This window comes from Pelophylax lessonae (assembly GCF_965119305.1).
Source record: "Pelophylax lessonae genome assembly, chromosome: 12".
NCBI classification, from domain to species: Eukaryota; Metazoa; Chordata; class Amphibia; order Anura; family Ranidae; genus Pelophylax; species Pelophylax lessonae.
Window position 1 is genome coordinate 117,757,126 of NC_138779.1, and position 18,544 is coordinate 117,775,669.

The 18,544-nt window shown below is 39.5% G+C and overlaps 1 protein-coding gene across 1 annotated transcript; it reads left to right on the forward strand.

Annotated features, from left to right (window-relative positions):
• Positions 1-12,622: 12,622 nt before the first annotated feature.
• LOC309568906 (vomeronasal type-2 receptor 26-like) lies at positions 12,623-13,546 on the forward strand (the record flags this gene model as incomplete). The annotated part of the gene is made up of 1 exon (XM_082274682.1): positions 12,623-13,546. The coding sequence occupies one exon, from the start codon at positions 12,623-12,625 to the stop codon at positions 13,544-13,546; it is 924 nt and encodes a 307-aa protein (XP_082130808.1).
• Between the last annotated feature and the right edge of the window lie 4,998 nt (positions 13,547-18,544).

The window sequence follows — 18,544 nt, forward strand, 5'->3', positions numbered from 1 at the left end:
CACAGAGAACAAAGCCTGGGAATAGCATAGGGTAGGGGGAGAAATGCTGCAGTTCAGTCCCAGCAGGTATAAAGGTTAGTGTCTCACCACTATTGTCAAATAGCTCAGCCCCGTTGCCACCAAAGTATACAGCCTTAGTGTAGCATAAGGGAGGAGGGAGGTGTATTGTAGATAGGTCCTGGCAGGTAAGGTATAAGTCTCACCAGTCTTTGAATGTCTCAACCCCCCTCCCCCCCGAAGAAGTTGATGATTGGCCAAGTACACGTTTAGGATATAATTACTGTATCTATAGGTAAGCATTACTATAGGTTTACCTATAGGTAAAGTCATGCATGGGAGTTTACTCCAACTTTAAGAACGTGTACATATGCTGTGTGTCAGAACCCCCCCCCCCCAAAAAAAAAACAATTGAGCACTAATCTGCATGCTTATGCTCTAAGCATAAATTCCTCCTCCTCCTAGTACAAATCTGCCACCATGCTGAAATCTCCCTTCCCAGCACAAATCTTTGCCCCACACAGCTCAAATCCTCTCTCTCTCCATATGCCCCTATCAAACCCCCCCCCCCTCCAAAAAAGCAAAATGTCCCCTTCCTAGCACAAATCCTCTGCCCCTCAAATTTCCCCTCTGAGCACAAATCCTCTTCCCCCTACTCCAAATCCCCATTCGTCTCCCTCAATCCCCCATTCTAGCACAAATCCCCCCTCAAAAAAAAGTTTTGCCTCCTAGCACAAATCCCCCCCCCCCCCCAACCATATTACCTTTTCTAGCAAACCCCCCAAATACCCCCCCAAATACCTCATTCTAGCACAAATTATCTTCCTCCATTTCCCTCCCAACATGAATCCCCTAAATAACCACTCCAGGTCAGAGGGACTGGGGGGGATGAGGAAGGGGGTCCAATGTAAGTTCACCTTACAGTTTTTTTAAAGGTGAACTTACCCTTTAATCATTTCAGATTTCCTGTGTCCAAGATTGTAGTGCCAGGTTTAGGTACATTTAAAATGTGACAGTGTTATGCCTCGTACACACAATGAGCGTATCGGACAAATGATAGTCTGGTTTTTTTGCATGCTGGTCTCCATATCCAAAAAGAATAGGTTACTAAAGTACAAATTTCTAGTACGACAGAATAAAAAATCGGGAGTGATGTCATGTATTGTATTTGTATTGTATTTTTGGACGAAAACTGTACTGATTAAACGAAAATCACACAATCTGGAATCGTACAAGAAAGATTTTTGTGTTTGTCCCTTCGGAAAATTTTGGACAAAAGCTGTGTACAGTAAACCCCCCTCCATTGCGGGGGTTACGTTCCGGACCCAGCCGTGAAAAGTGAAAATCCGCAGAATAGAAAAACCCTATTAAAATATATTGTAGGCATGTTTTTTTTACTGTCACTGTACGTGTAAAAGCATTTTAAGGTCTTTAAACACACTTTTAAAACAATAGAAACTAATTTAAACACATAAAAGATACTGAGAGACATAGCAAGAGCTATGGAAAACACAAAAATATTTAATTTTTAATGATTTATATAATAAAATAACATTACAGAAAAAAACACAATATACCGGGACCGCGAAAACTGAACCGCGATGGAGCGGGGGTTTACTGTACTTATGATCAGGTTATCGCACAATCTCTTTGAAAGCAGTATTTTTTGTACAATATTCTGATCGTGTGCACGGGGCTTTAACCACATCACTGCCCTTCAAAAAATACAAGTCAACTGTTATTTTTTCTTTTAGCTAGTATGTGGCTTCCTTTTCTGATAATACAACTGCGATATCTGAATGTCACTACATTTCCCTGTTTGGTGTGCTTCTACACTGACAATAAGTAAGGCCCCTTTCACACAGACGTTCCGATGGGGTCCGCCTGTCGGTTTGTCACCATTTTTCTCTATACTTGCCTACTTCCAACCCAAAACAGACGGATGGGGATCTGTTCCCCTTCTATCCAGAGGATCGGATTGCAGTCGGGTGTAAACGGACAGGCGGTCCATCTACATCTGGCCGTCGATAGAGGAGAGTGGTCTGTGTCCACTCTGCAAAAGCAGAGTGGAAACTGACCTGTCATCTGCCTACTCAGCAGGGATCAACTGACAGATCCCCTGTTGAGCAAGCGAATCACAGCCGCAGTCTGCCCCATGTGAAAGGGGCCTTATTTATGAGAGTAGGAACATATAGAGTACATAATTGACAGGTATTTATCTGGTGACTGTTTGAGAGAGAAGGCAGTGTAGATAACCTTCTCTTATTCCTTCTGGGAACATATACTGTACATTAGCTGCACCAGGGGAAAAATCACTCTCTTTGGAATAAAAGGTGCATTTAGCATCCAATGCATCTTTTTTTACTTCTCTAAGGGCTTTTGCACAGGGCCTTATGTTATTGCGTATGGCTGTACAGAGTAAATACACCTGAATATGCACCTAACCGCTGGCAGTCGCATATGCATGCACAGACATATGGGCGTATCAACATTTTGAGATGGCAGTTTGAAAAATCGCTGAATGGCTGAACAAAACGGGGTCTAGTACCCCTACTGATTCACAAAAAAAGAAGTGTAGGTACTAAATAGACACACATTTTTTAATGGGAACCACATGTCTTTTTTTTTTTTTTTTAATATTGTGCAAAGTACTCAGTTACAATCTTTACCGGATCTTCATCCAGGATAAAGGTCTGGTATTGTTGAAAGGCATCCCCAGCCGCTTTGTTTATACACAGAATGAACCATCCAGGAGCCCTCCCTGCCATTTGTTTGACCATCTGTGTACGATTGGATCATCGTTTATGCTCCGGGATAGAGTTCTTTAATCTTATGATCTGTTCTGTCCACTTATCTGTGGAATGCATCTTGCATTATTGCACAGCACCACAACTCATAAACATTTTATGCACTTTATATTGAATATTTATTTATTACACTAAAGTCACTGTGCACTGTACACTTTATTATTTTGGAATCTTGCATTATTGTACAGCACCACATTTCATAACCATTGTATGCACTTTATATTGAATATTTATTTCTCACACTGAAGTCACTGTGCACTTTATAAATATTGTTTTACTATCATGTCCTTTTATATTTATTGAGCTATACATACTAGAAAATTACTTTTTTTAGGATAATATTGAAGAATACTGTGAAGGATTGATGTTTTTATTTATAAGTTTTTTGGTAAGCACACTATATAAAACGTGTGACTTTATTGATTACATATAATATACCTGAAGCGCAGTATTCCCCCCTAATACATATTTAGTACACTGTTAAAAGGTTTCAGTTAATATACGAGCAGCATCAGGGATAAAGATTTGATATTAGGTCTCCAAGACAGCGCAAGAATCACACCAAAATAATTTTATCTGTGGAATGGTTTGGTCTGGCTTCTTCAGACTTGTATAAAGTACTCAAAATTTCTACTTGAGTAAAAGTACAAGTGCTCGATCAAAAAGTGACTTGAGTAGAAGTGGAAGTGCTCGCAGAAAAAGTTACTTAAGTAGAAGTACTAAAGTATTCAACATTTTTTTTACTTAAGTATTGCAAGTAGTTTTTTCAAAAAAATTGCTACTTAAGTACTAAAAGTAAAAAGTACCAGTAGTTTTGAAAAAAAAATTCTACTCAAGTACTGAAAGTAGAAGTACAAGTACTGTGTTATGTAGTTATTAAAGAAAGAAGTCAAAAGTTTGAACATCATATTGTTTTTTATTATTTAAAATGATTTATTCAAATGATTAACCTGTGTTTGTTAGTAGTTTCTTGATGCACTTTAAGCGCTGTAGCACCATTTATTTGTTTGTTTCATATTTTCTTTTTATTGGAAAGATTTGGTATAGCAGCTTTTATTATACACAGCCTTTATTTTCGTATGCGCTGATTTACAAATGACATTATACACATTTTTTGAGCTTTATGCAACCTGCCATCTACTGTTCTGGCAGTGGTAATTTTTTTAAAAGTAACGAGTAACTATGCAGCACAAAAAAAAAAATACTTGAGTAGAAGTATCGAAATCATCAAAAAAATGTAGTGAAGTAAAAGTAGAAGTAGGAGAAAAAAATTCTACTCTAGGAAAGTACAGATACCACATTTCGGTACTTAAGTACAGTACTTAAGTAGTTCTACTTCGTTACTATACATCTCTGGGCTTCTTGTATACTCTCTTATCAGCAGTATCTTCCTTTTACACTTCCAGGACTAGTAGTTCTGGTTTGTCAGATTAGTAACTTAAAATTTTTAATCAAAGGACAGTTAGTAGCCATTATACTGTATAGGCTTTCTGACCTTTTACTTTTTTGGATACTGTTTTTGTGGTACTTTGCTGGTAGCTGGACACATAACCTGTTAGAAAAGCTGCTGCAGATATGATTTATTAGTAAAGATGGCGCTGGACATAAGGCTGAGTTTTTTTGGAAAAGGACTTGAACAAAGAGACAGGAAATTACATCATGACAACAAAGTTCCATTAGAAAGAACATTATATAATTGAAGCATTAAACAAAACACCACAAACTAGTGGCAGAACTAGTAATCACAGTATGATATATAAAAATGTTTGCTTCATCTCTGTCTGTATAAATAGAATGTTGTCTGTCTGTCTGTCTATCTATCTATCTTTTTCTCACATAAGCTCTTTGATTAATTTTGTGCACTACTTGATCTAATATGTATATGTTTTGTCTCAATCCTATTACTTTTCTAGCTAAATAAATACCTTGACAATGTCACATTTAAAACATCATCAGGTGAGGCTTTTCAGTTTGAGAACAGAGCAATTGCAGGCCAATATGACATAATGAACTGGTTCATCTCTCCAAATGGAACTACTCAATACAGACAGATTGGAAGCTACAAAAGTTTTGCACCGCCAGGAAAACAATTTGTTATCAATGAAAAGCTCATCCAATGGCATAAAATCTTTAAAGAGGTAAATCCCCTTACACTCGTTAAAACTGCTTAATTTGACCAACCTCTTGTCACAGCTAGGGATGAGGTTTCCGATTCTCACAGCCATGAACTCATTCAGGGAGTGGATTCCTGAAATTCTAGTTTGTCCAAATGAAATTTTGTCCAAATTAACTATCCATAATGCACTGCACAGCCAGCCATTGGTGTTTTCATTTCTTTGGGAGCATGGTTTTTTTTTTGTTTTTGTTTTTATGTTGCTAGGGCCTTAGTTTGGGGTGCTCAAAGTGCAGCATTCACTTGGTATTGAGTTCCTGTTCTTAAAGCTTACATTTGTGGCACACTGTTGCATTGCTTGAAAGGAAAAAAAAAAAACTAAGTGCAAAAACAACGTGCGCCTAGACCAGCCTTTTTCAACCCTGGGGTGCCTTGAGGTTTCTTCAGGGGTGCCTTGGCAAAATGCCTAAAAATGTATCAAAAATTGTATACAAGGCAGCAGGTGGATCAAGCCTGCCTTTTAATTTCACAAAGCCACTGGTTATCATTATGCATCATTATAACTTTCTAACTAGACCAAGGGTCTCAAAATGGCAGCCCTCCAGCTGTTGCAGAACTACAAGTCCCATCATGCCTCTGCCTATGCTTGTAACTGTCAGCCTTACAATGCCTCATGGGAATTGTAGTTCCACAACAGCTGGAGGGCCACAGTTTGGAGACCACTGTTCTAGACACTGGCATCCCAACAACCAATAACGTCATCCGTTTCTAAGGAGGATGTCTGTTGCCTCCACAGCATTCTTGTTTGACCCTCCTCTCCCTCTTTCCCTCAGCACTGAGGTGACATTAGCTGACTGATGGAGAGAAATTGGGGGAGAAGAGAAACATTGGAATACTAGTCAGAACCAGTTTGCAAAAGTGTATTTGCTTTGGAAGACTAAATCACCTCTAACGTTGGGTGTTCTACCTGTGTGGATGTTGCCGCATTATGTAAAGCTTTTACAATAGTTTTTACTTTTTAGAATGGGGTGCCTTGAGATTGTCTATAATTTTAAAGGGTGCCTTGAGATTGTCTATAATTTGAAGGGGTGACTTGAGATTGTCTATAACTTTAAAGAGTGCCTCGACTGAAAATCAGTTGAGAAACATTGGCCTAGACCACCCCACATTATATCACAACCCCCGTTTCCCTTAGTAAAATAAAAGTTAGATATAGACAGGTTAGGCCTGTTCTCCCTGATGCAAACTGTCCTACTGTTGGCCATTTTTTAAACAGCTGATTTATATAGCTCTGCCACACAGCACAGCTCTGTTAGGCAGGCAGTAGACCTTTTATTCAAGGTTACATCCGAACAGTGGCAGCACCGGCCATTGATTTGTACAGAGTATAATATCTAACAGCCACTTCTCTTAGCAGTTAGACAGAGTGTGCAGGCAGCGTTAAGTACCGCTGGCAAGTGAGGTGATGTACATGTCACAGAAGTGAGCTGCTGGTAGGTGCAGAAGGTAAACCCCGTCCTTTTCCTCCAATCATCACAATGAATAATGATGTGCTTATAACAAAGTGAGCTACAATTATCACATGTAATGTATACCTATGCTTATTTCCTCCCTAGGAACCTCGTTCTGTGTGCAGTAACAGCTGCCTTCCAGGATACAGAAAAGCTCTGCGAAAGTCCCAGCAAAAATGTTGCTATGACTGCGTTCTGTGTTCAGAGGGGGAGATATCTAACAGCACAGGTAAATGTCATCACTCATAAATGATTTGTGCTGAAACCTTAGTAGTGACTCTGTCTAAATATCTAAAAAGTGATTATGCCCTGCCACTTAATAAATAAAAAAGAAATTAAGTATAATATGCGAGCGGCTGCTGCTATCACCCAATTTGTTCCCACATATAAATAAAGATAAATAAAGATATATGATGGGGCTGCTTAATAAAACAATATCAATAGTAGAAAAAGATAATGAGGTATCCACATCAATTGATATCCTTGCTAATGCAAAAACATCTAAAGTAAAGTGCTAACATTTGCAAACAATAGCAAAAACAAAAAATAATAAAATGATGGAAATAAGCCCAAGAAAAATAAACGGCGATGCTTTATTATACTGTGCAAGAAAGTCTATAATAGAGTTTTGTGCTTCCCAAGTCAACACGCAGTGTTACTCCACTCCACAATCTTGTGCTCCAATCACCAGTAAGGATGATCGAACTTTTGAAAAGTTCGGTTCGACCAGAACACCCGAATTTTCCAAAAGTTCGGTTCGGATTTCAGAACCCCATTGAAATCAATGGGACCCGAACTTCGGTAATCAAAAAACACCATTTTGAAGCCCTAAAACCCAATAAATGCCCCTAAAAAGTGCCTAGGGTTCTGGGTCATGCCCCATTAACTATTAATCACACAAAAAAGTTCTTAAAAATTGTCATTTTTGATAAAAAAGCCAATTATTGAAAAAATAAAAAAAAGAGAGATTTTTTTGATTTTGGATTTAGTATCTGGAGGGTCTAAAAGGTGTGCATGTGAAGTTTCAGCTCTGTAGCATGTCCAAAACCATGAAAAAAAAAAAAGATAATTTTTCAGTAGAACAGGGATGTGGGTCGGGACCCTCCTTTAGCTTTAACACCTATATGATCTTTTTTTCTGGTTCTGGACATGCTACAGAGCTGAAACTTCACAGGTACACCTTTTAGACCCCCCAGACACAAAATCACACAAGAAAAAGTTCTTAACAAAAATTGTCATTTTTGATAAAAAAGCCAATTATTGAAAAATTAAAAAAAAAAAAGAGATTTTTTGATTTTTACTTTGGATTTAGTATCTGGGGGGTCTAAAAGGTGTACATGTTAAGTTTCAGCTCTGTAGCATGTCCAGAACCATGAAAAAAAAGATTGTATTAGAAAACTTTCTGACAGGGGGTTTGCTTCGCTCCTGTAACACCTTGCCGGTTTAATAGAAGGCATTTTTTTGGGATCTTTGCAGTCAGGAAAAACATCTGAACTTGTGTATAGTGGTACTGTGCACAAGTTCTGATGTTTTGCCTGCCTCCAAAAACCCCCCAAAAATGCCAGCAAAAACACACCTGGGCATTTTTTTTTTGACGCTAGCGTTTTTTTTTTGGGCATTTTTTGGGGTTCTTTTGAGGCAGGCAAAACATCTGAACTTGTGTATAGTGGTGTATATACACACATCCATATATTTATATACACACCTAGACATATATAGGTGTGATAGTAGCAGAAATATATGCTTGCACTAATGAAATCATTTACAGTAATATATTTCTGCTACTATCACACCTATATATGTCTAGGTGTGTATATAAATATATCTATGTGTGTATATATACCACTATACACAAGTTCAGATGTTTTGCCTGCCTCAAAAGAACCCCAAAAAATGCCAAAAAAACCGCTAGCTTCAAAAAAAAAAAATGCCCAGGTGTGTTTTTGCTGGCATTTTTTGGGGGTTTTTGGAGGCAGGCAAAACATCAGAACTTGTGCACAGTACCACTATACACAAGTTCAGATGTTTTTCCTGACTGCAAAGATCCCAAAAAATGCCTTCTATTAAACCGGCAGGGTGTTATAGGAGCGAAGCAAACCCCCTGTCAGAAAGTTTTCTAATACATACAATCCTTTTTTTTTCTGGTTCTGGACATGCTACAGAGCTGAAACTTCACAGGTACACCTTTTAGACCCCCCCCCCAGACACAAAATCACACAAAAAAGTTCTTAAAAATTGTCATTTTTGATAAAAAAAGCCAATTATTGAAAAAATAAAAAAAAATAGAGATTTTTTGATTTTTACTTTGGATTTCAGATCTAAAAATCTAAAGATCTAAAAATCAAAAAATCTCTTTTTTTTTTTTTTTTTAATTTTTCAATAATTGGCTTTTTTATCAAAAATGACAATTTTTAAGAACTTTTTTGTGTGATTTTGTGTCTGGGGGTCTAAAAGGTGTACCTGTGAAGTTTCAGCTCAGTAGCATGTCCAGAACCAGAAAAAAAAGGATTGTTTGTATTAGAAAACTTTCTGACAGGGGGTTTGCTTCGCTCCTGTAACACCTTGCCGGTTTAATAGAAGGCATTTTTTTGGGATCTTTGCAGTCAGGAAAAACATCTGAACTTGTGTATAGTGATACTGTGCACAAGTTCAGATGTTTTGCCTGCCTCCAAAACCCCCCAAAAAATGCCAGCAAAAACACACCTGGACATTTTTTTTTTGACGCTAGCGTTTTTTTGGCATTTTTTTGGGTTCTTTTGAGGCAGGCAAAACATCTGAACATGTGTATAGGGGGTATATATAGACATATATGTCTGAATATATACCCCTAGACATATATAGGTGTGATAGTAGCAGAAATATATTAATGTAAATTATTTCATTAGCGCAAGCATTTATTTCTGCTACTATCACACCTATATATGTCTAGGGGTATATATTCAGACATATATGTCTATATATACCCCCTATACACATGTTCAGATGTCATGTCTGACATCAAACATGTCCTCAAAAAAGCACTGGCAGTGGCAGCCCCTGCAGCATAAAAAATGCTTGCTGGTGAGAAGCCATATTCCAGTTCCGAAGCTATTCAGAGAAATGATAATTTCTCTATAGCGATCACCCTGCTATGGCAGGGTTTTGTCACCCTGCCATAGCAGTCACTGCCAGTTAACCCTACACTACACTACGGTCCCCTGACACTTCATACTTTCCCTACAGAAACTAAATTTTTGAAGCTAACTAAAGTGTAAAGGAGCACTCTAACTACACTAGATATCCCTTTCCTCACACTAATAAATAGCTAAATGACACTTTTAAAGTAAAATTAACAGAACTGCTTCCACTCTCTTCCATGTCCAGTATAACAATGCTAGGAATATGGCGGGGGCGATCTTATATAATGGGGGGCGTATTCACTAATGATTGGTCTAGGGACCCCCTAGTCACTCCAATCACATTCCTAGCATTCTCCTGCCCCCTCAATTGGCTTTTGCTAATGGTTCTGGTCCAATCACGGGCTTTTAAAGCCCATTTCCTGAAGCATTGCATTTTGGGCGGTTCTGGTTGCCGAATTCCGAACTTTTTGGGCAAAAAGTTCTAAATTCGGCCGAACCTCGAACACCCAATGTTCGGGCGGACCCGAACCGTTCGATCATCCCTAATCACCACGTGCAATGCAAGCTTACCTAGACCCACAAGGGGTCAACACAGCATAAACGTAATGATCCCTGATAATCAGGTTCCTTATAATGGCAATAATCCCCTTCTGTAATAGCTGCACACTATGCACACACAGCTTCAAAGAGGTCTCAGGATCATCAGCTGCCACCTTCTGACATCTACTGTGAGATGCAGACTCACGATACCACCAACCACTTGACCCTCTCCCATCCAGCTTCCACCAGGTATCCTTAAGAGTGCTTCTCCACGCTATAAATGTTGATCAGATGTTGTGTCCTTTTATTCTTTGTTAGGAAAACAGAAAACTGAGATTTTTTGTAATCACATTTCGGTTCTGGGTATTCCCATACACCTTCCGTTCATTGTACAGCAAGCTTCTTCCCAAATGTGGGGGGGGGGGGGGGGGTAGATCCAGCTCAGCTCCTTAATGATAAACCAGGTGTCCCACCAGCCTTGGAGTCTGACTATTATCCGCGCATTGTGTTTTCCTGTACACACACTTTCCAGTATGTAAGCACTCTCACACTGCAGCTCGTGACTCTGTCCACATATCAGCTTTGCATCATTTTTAAAGTGTATTAAAGTTGTTAAAGTATGCTGATATGAGAACACTCAAGTTTGTAGGATCTATTTTACTTAGTTACTCCTAAGAACATTTTTCTCTTGAGGGGAACGTGGTTTAACCTGCACATACAGAAAGGGATCTGTACAGTAAAGCCTAGTACACACAATGAGATTATTGGACGAATGATCGTCCATTTTTTTTGCATGCTAGTTTTCATATCGAAAACGAAGAGGTTACTAAAGTACCAAAATTCTCGTACGACAGAATAAAAATTCAGAAGGGATGTAATGTATTTGTATTGCATTTTCGGACGAAAACTGTACTGATTAAATGAAAATCATACGATCTGATATCATATGAGAAAAATTTTCGTGTTTGTCTCTTCAGAAAATTTTGGATGAAAGCTGTGTACTAACAATCAGATTATCATATGATCACTTCAAATGCAATATTTTTGTACGATATTTTGATTGTGTGTACCCGGCTTAAAGCTGTGTACAGATTAGTGATCGATCTATATCGTTTTTGTACATTTAAAAAAATGTTGTTTACAGGTACTCTTGTGGAGGGATCTGGGGGTCTAAAAGACCCCAAACCCCTCCTCTGCACTTAAAAGCATTCAAAACGCCAAGTTTGACTGTTTTGAATGCTGTCATTTTTTTTAAATCAGGCACCAGTACCTGGAAGTGATGTCATGACATCACTTCCGGGATTTTGAATGGAGACCCGATCAGAGCCCAATGCAGGTTTAATCGGGTTTTCAGTGGCTGTGCAGGCTGGTTGCCCGGGTCTCCCGGTGGGACAGGAGACCCAGACGAGCCATGGTAGGCAGCGGGAGGGGGGGAACGTCCCCTCCTGCTCCTTGTAATGACAGCCGAGCGGATTCTCAGACGCATCGGTTGTCATTACAAGACAGCCGACCGTCGGCTATGGATGCCGGTACCGGGGTGATGCCTCTAGCTGCAGGCATCACTCCGGTACAAGCACTTTCCGAAATATCGGCAATATCGGTAAGAGATAGGTACATGATCCTGCCGGTGTCCGCACTGAAGTCAGAGTGTCCATACTGGACAGTCCTTCCTCAGTCCCTGGCCATCAATGCACCGGTCATACTGTTTGTGGCATTGTGGTGCATGTTTTAGGGGCTAAAACAGGCAGTGTAGAGACAATAAAATGCCTCCTAACTGCATGTTGAATGCCCTCAGAAGAGCAAACCACTGTGGAACACTCATTAAAAAGCAACGATCATGTAAATGAGCCCTTAATGTGATAGATTGTGTAATTTTCTTTTTTGCCTTTTCAATATGTTCTTTGAATTTTAAAGTATATACCGAGAACAAAAAAAAGAAAAACGTATCGGTCTGCAAAGCCCAAAGGCGCAATGGTACAAAACAGTAAATAATAGGTTTGGCACATAAAACAAATAAATATGACAAGACAAGCACTCTTTAACCTGCAAAATGCATACGTAATTTCATGTCTTCTTTTCCCCCCTTCCTTCTCCGAGCATAGGAGGCGATAGGGCCAATTATTAGCAAGTACGGTATATTAGTAGAACCGGTTGAGTATAGTTCAACCAGCAGGAACACCGAGAGGCCATCGACTATCTAGCGGATAGCAACCTCGCCACCCCATGGGATCAAATTGTGGACAAGCAAGTCCCTCCAGGAACGCCCGGTGGCCTAGTCAGTGCACTTACAAAGACCCAAAAACCATTGTAGGGATAAGAGGGATTTTCCTTTAAACCCTGGTTCACCAATAGAGGTTATTTTGCTTGTCCGTTAGATAATTGAACCACCATGGAAAGGCCTAGCTTCCTGAGATTGTGTGATTTTAGGTGCATTGTGTATTTGATTTTTAACACATGACAGGGTAACTTTAATACAGATACATTTTTTTTTTTTTTAATACTTATTTACTATTAAATCTCTCTTATCTTTTAGACATGAAAAACTGCATCAAGTGCACTGAGCATCAGTGGTCTAATGAGAGAAGAGACAAGTGCATCCCCAGAACCATAGACTTTCTCTCCTATGAAGATGCTTTGGGAATTGCATTATCTTTCCTTGCTGTTCTGCTTTCAGGACTCACTGTAACGATTCTGTCTGTATTTATCAAACACAAAGAAACTCCCATAGTAAAAGCCAATAACAGGGACCTCAGTTACATCCTTCTCCTTTCTCTCACTTTGTCCTTCCTCTGCTCTCTATTATTTATTGGACGTCCCCACACCATTACTTGTTTTTTCCGCCAGGCAACTTTTGGAATTATATTTGCCATTGCTGTATCTTCGGTTTTGGCTAAAACCATAACTGTAGTTATAGCGTTCAATGCCACAAAGCCTGGCAGCGAGTCAAGAAAATGGGTTAAAGCCAGGATATCCACATACTTAGTGTGCATTTGTGCAACGGGTGAGGTTGTCATATGTTTTGTATGGTTTTTGTGCAATCCACCCTTTCCAGATTTTGATACGTCGGAAAGATCACTAAGGATGACACTTCAATGTAACGAAGGGTCTTCTGTTGCCTTTTACTTTCTTATAGGGTATATGGGTATTCTGGCTGTTTTGAGTTTTATAGTCGCCTTTCTTGCCAGAAAGCTACCTGATACCTTTAACGAGGCAACACATATTACCTTCAGTATGCTGGTCTTCTGCAGTGTTTGGCTGTCTTTTTTCCCAGTGTATCTAAGCACGAAAGGTAAGTACATGGTAGCAGTTGAAATATTTGCCATACTGGCTTCTAGTGGTGGATTACTGTGCTGTATATTCCTCCCCAAGTGTTATATTATTATAATACGGCCAGAATTAAACTGCAAAGAACATCTGATTGGAAAAAAATCCATTAGGTATAATGTTGAATGTAACTAGTTGATATAAAAGGGTTACATCAAGAATATGAAAGGTGATTTGTGATCTTTATCTGACAGTAGATGTCAGTGTCATTTCAGTAATAAATCGGTAGTGCAGAACAAAAGTAACTGGAACAACAAATGGTGAATCATGGAGTTTGTAACCTAAGGCTATTTTGCTATTTTTACAGGTGTTTCTGGGCGTTTTTTCTGGCTTTTTTGCAGCGTTTTTGTGCAGGCGTTTTGAGTTGAATAGTGACCAATGAAAAGCAGTAAAAAGTCTGTAATCTGCCAAAAAAGAAGCTCATGTACTTTTTGAAGCGACATGCGTTTTGCTTAAGGCGACAGAAAGCTCAGATGCGAAAAGGGGTCAATAAAAAGAATTCGTCTTGTTGGCCATTTTTAGAGCTGATGCTTAGAGCAGAAAATCGCCCAAAAATGCCTAGATGTGAACAGTGCCTTAGGGTTTCTTTCCCTAAACTGTTGTCACTGACCTCTTTATAAAGAGTGCTTAACACATCTGTGACTTACCTTTTCCTCTCTTGTGCCTTACGTTATAACTGGAAACAGAATAAGTTTGAAGACACAACAAAGAAAAACAGACAGCTGAGATCTAAGCCTTAGTCTCCATTCACACTGGTACGACTTGTCAGGCGACTTGGTCAGCCTGACAAGTCACGCACCGTTGCGTCCCATAGTGTAGTACAGGACCGGTTCTAATAGGAGCGACACAAGTCTTAGAAAAAGGGTCCTGTACTACTTCGGGGCGACCTGGAGCGACTTGCATAGACATTAATTTTATGAAGTCCGTGCAAGTCGTGCCGAAGTCGCGCTGCATGCGACTTCACAGGTCGCCCCGAAGTCGGATCCGACCTAGTGTGAATGGAGACTTAAAGCTGACCTCGAGCCTAGCTTTAAATCTTGCATAGCTGTACAGACTCTTCTTTCAGGTACTGAAGTTGCTGACTCTTTTTACAGCATAATGTGAGCTTCTCACAGTGTGCATTAGAAGCTGCACCTCATTTCCTGGCTGGAAGATGTTGAGCATCACCCAGCACGTTCCTTTCCAGCCTAACTGTCCCTGTTCTTCCAAAGACTTTTCATTCTGTCAATCATGAAGGCTCATGACATGTGGGCATTACGTAGGGTGGTCTGCGTGCAAATGCAGCATGCTTAGGAATTCAACTCCTCCAGACTCCAGACCCATTAAGATGTTTTAATATTTGCATAACCCCTCCCAAAAGACAGACTACTGTTTGCTTCAAGGCTGAGAGCACGTGAAAAGAGTACTGAGGCAGGGTGTTATGATATTTACAGGAAACTATGTACAGCACACTGCTGGCCCTCCCACTAGCCATAATCTGCCTGAATTGTATAGGGAAGTACAAAGACCCAGTAATAATATCACTGGGTCCAAAATAAGGTATGTCGTTAAAATGGAAAAGATTTATTTAAAAATATCATTAGCATGTTAATGATAGGGGAAAGAAGAAACCAGGGAAGGCAATATGTATATAAACAGGTTAAACTCCAGCTTTAAAAATATTATAAGGGGTTGATTTGCTAAAGGCAAATAGACTGTTACATTTCCAAGGGAAGTTGCACTTTGCAAAGGAATTTCTCTAGAGCTAAATCGATTTGTTGCAATTGCACTTTGCAAAGAATACCCAATTACACACATGGAAAAAAACAGCATTTTTACTTGCACATGATTGGATGATGGAAGTCAGTAGAACTTCCCCTCATGCACTAAGCCCTGTGAGACATTCCTTTGCAACATGCAACTTCCCTTGCAAAGTGGAAAGTCTACCTTTAGTAAATCAAACCCTAAGGATTCATGTACACTACAGCTCCTAAACTTGAGTTTAGGAGCCTTTGGTGTTTTTTTGCTGCTGCAGTTAGGGAAGCTTCAACCTCCCTCAACCTCCCTCTCCTAAACGCGGAAGAATCGTGTTCAGGATAGGAACATTTTGACTGCCAGCCGAAAAACATGGCAAAATCGCGACTGTCCAGAAGCTGCAAGGGGCAATCACCAGTTCCAAGCACACCGACTAACAGAGGCCCAGTCTAGGGGATTTGTTTTGGTAGATTTATTGCAGTGCTTCAAACAGGAGAAGGGGTGAGGGTGCAAGATACTCCAAAGCAGATACAGAAGAACAATCTCTTAAACACAAATCCTCTAGCTGCAGCTTTTGTTGGAGGCAGAGGGGATAGCCAGTTAATCTGAGACTCTTTATGAGCAGTCCCAGTCCTTGCAGCAACTTTTGGCATTCAAACCCTAAAGCACATGCACACCTGGAGTCTTAAGCAATGGTCCTGCTGAAAAAGTCCACGGATAGCTATTGCCCATACAACTCTTCTGTGTTAAAATGATCCCTCTTTAGGCCAACTTCCACAGGTTATTCCCTCTAGTAAATATATTTCAATCCAGATTCCTTCAGGCTCTAAAGCAAGTACGTGCTGAGGCCTAACATCAGCTCTTCAATCCACAGGCTACATCCCAGGGGCAACAGCCCCAGGAGAAAGACCCTCTGAGCAAGCCTCACATATATTTATCTTCTTCCCCAGCCACCTTCTGGGTGCCCTTCCCAAGGACTGACAGAGACAAGATAAATATTCATAACTTCAGTGGCTGACCCTTCTACTCTATCCCTGGAAGCTTTCTTCAGAGGCAGACAGAAGCAATCAACCACCAAACTTAAAGAAACTTGATCAGGCCTAAAAAAGAGATTGATACTCCACTAAATACAGCAGAGCCACAAAACAAACTTTAGCTTTTTTTCCTCACTTTGGAAACTTAGATACAATCTAAACTAAGATACCTTTAAAACCAAATGTAGAGAATAGATAAATGTGCAGGAACACATGCCATCAAATTAGAACTTATCTCTCCACATTGTGGTGTTGGCAGAGCAATAAAGAATGATACCTGACTAGCTGCAAGTTTCCCAATGCTCTTTGAATTACTAAGTATTGTCCTATGAAATAATCCTTTAAGAACTGACCAGAAAATGCCACATCCCTATCATGGGAACTATACATAGACACAACCTTGTAGCAGCATTTTTGGGGCACAACTTGAGATAATATTTAAAATCATGATTTTGTTTTCATAAACAATTAAAATACATGGTTATCAACAAACGCAATTTAAAAGTTACAAATTGTGTTTGTTGATAACCATGTATTTTAATTGTTTGTGAAAATAAAATTATGATTCAAATTATTGTCTTAAAGAGGTTGTAAACCGAAAAATAAAATTTTTTTTTCTTTCCATCCTGAAAGAGAAAGACATAATGAGCTAGTATGCATCGCATACTAGCTCATTATCAAATACTTACCTTAGAACGAGCCCCCGCCGCGCCGCTCGCTTACCTCTATGACGGGCGACATGTCCAGTCGCCCGTCTTCCGGGATCGCGGCATCCGGCCATCTGATTGCTGACGGTCACGGCACGGGGCTCTGAAGGAACGGCACGATCGGCCGTTCCTTCAGAGCACATGCGCCAGTGATGTCACTGGCTGCATGAAAGGTAAATATCTCCTAAACGGTACATGTTTAGGAGATATTTACAGTACCTATAGGTAAGCCTTATTATAGGTTTACCTATAGGTGAAAGTGTCAGAGGAGGGTTTACTTCCTCTTTAAGTTGTGCCTCAAAAGTCCCTCCAAAAGGTTGTGTCTACGTATAGGCCTATGGAAGAATGTGATGGGAGAGCAACTATAACACATCATGGTTTTTTTTTTTACTGTATGTACTTCATAGTCTAAAGCAGGGGTGTTCAACCTTTTGCGCTTCCTAGGCCACATTAGAAGAGGAATTGCTGATGAGCGAAAAAAGTCAGGCAGATCACAAGTTAATGGTCACTGATATAGATAATGTACCTATCTGACTAATAAAGCTTCATTTTTTTTTGTAATATTTTTTATTATAAAAGTAAAAGAGGGCCACATACAACTAGTGCGATATTTGACACGATTTTTCATAAACTAACGCATCAATATCTGGTTCGATGGATTTAGTAGCAGATCTCAATGAAACCTCACGATGCTCATCAGATACTTTGGTTCTAATTTTTCCCTCCGTGTGATTCATCCTTGAAAACAGTTGCTCACAAATTATAGGTGCTGTTGAAAACAGATGATATACATAAGGCGTGATTGTGAAGATGGGGATATTTTTCTTTGGCAAGATAAAACTTAAAAAAGTCTAGCTAAGAGACACTGTTTTCATTTTTTTTTTTAGCTGCATGTTTTTGACAATTATAAAGGCAATTTTACAAACAATTCCAAACAAAATCTAAGTCAATTTTGTGGTGAGCCACGTTCATGCGTTCCCCCAAGTTCCTGCTGAAAAAAAGCACTGATTATACCACATTAAATTCAGATACTTAAACTGTTTGCTGTTGTAAGTACACTTTGATGATGTATTAATAACTACAGAGCTGCATTGATTTGTGTTTTCTACTATATATCTGCCTGGGGTGGAGCTTAAGGCTCTGTTTCCATATTGACGTCCCGGATCGCGGGCAGAATCGCTGCGATTGTGCTCGTGATCCTGAATCACGGCAAATCGCGGGATGCCCGTGCGATTCCCGTCACCTCCAATGGCAACCCATACACGGTCCGACTTTGCGGTGATTGTCGCCCGGCGAGATTGCCGTGATTCGGGATCGTGGGCAGAATCGCGGCAATTCTGGCTTCAATCCGGGATGCCAATATGTGAACAAAGACTTAAGTTGAAAACTTCCTGAATAGATGTTTCTGTGAAAATCATTAAAATATTAATACGTATATAATAATTATTAATTGTTTATTCACTATCATTTATATTGCATTAACGTAAAAAAATTCTAATCATATTTTTCTGAGAAAAGTCTTATTTTATTAAGCATAATTCTAATAAATCAAAATTATTTATTATTAATGGATGTGCACACTGTCTTGTATTATTATTGTTATATTACTAGCATTGCTTTTGCTTCAAACAATTAAGAATAGGCTTTATAAAACTGAG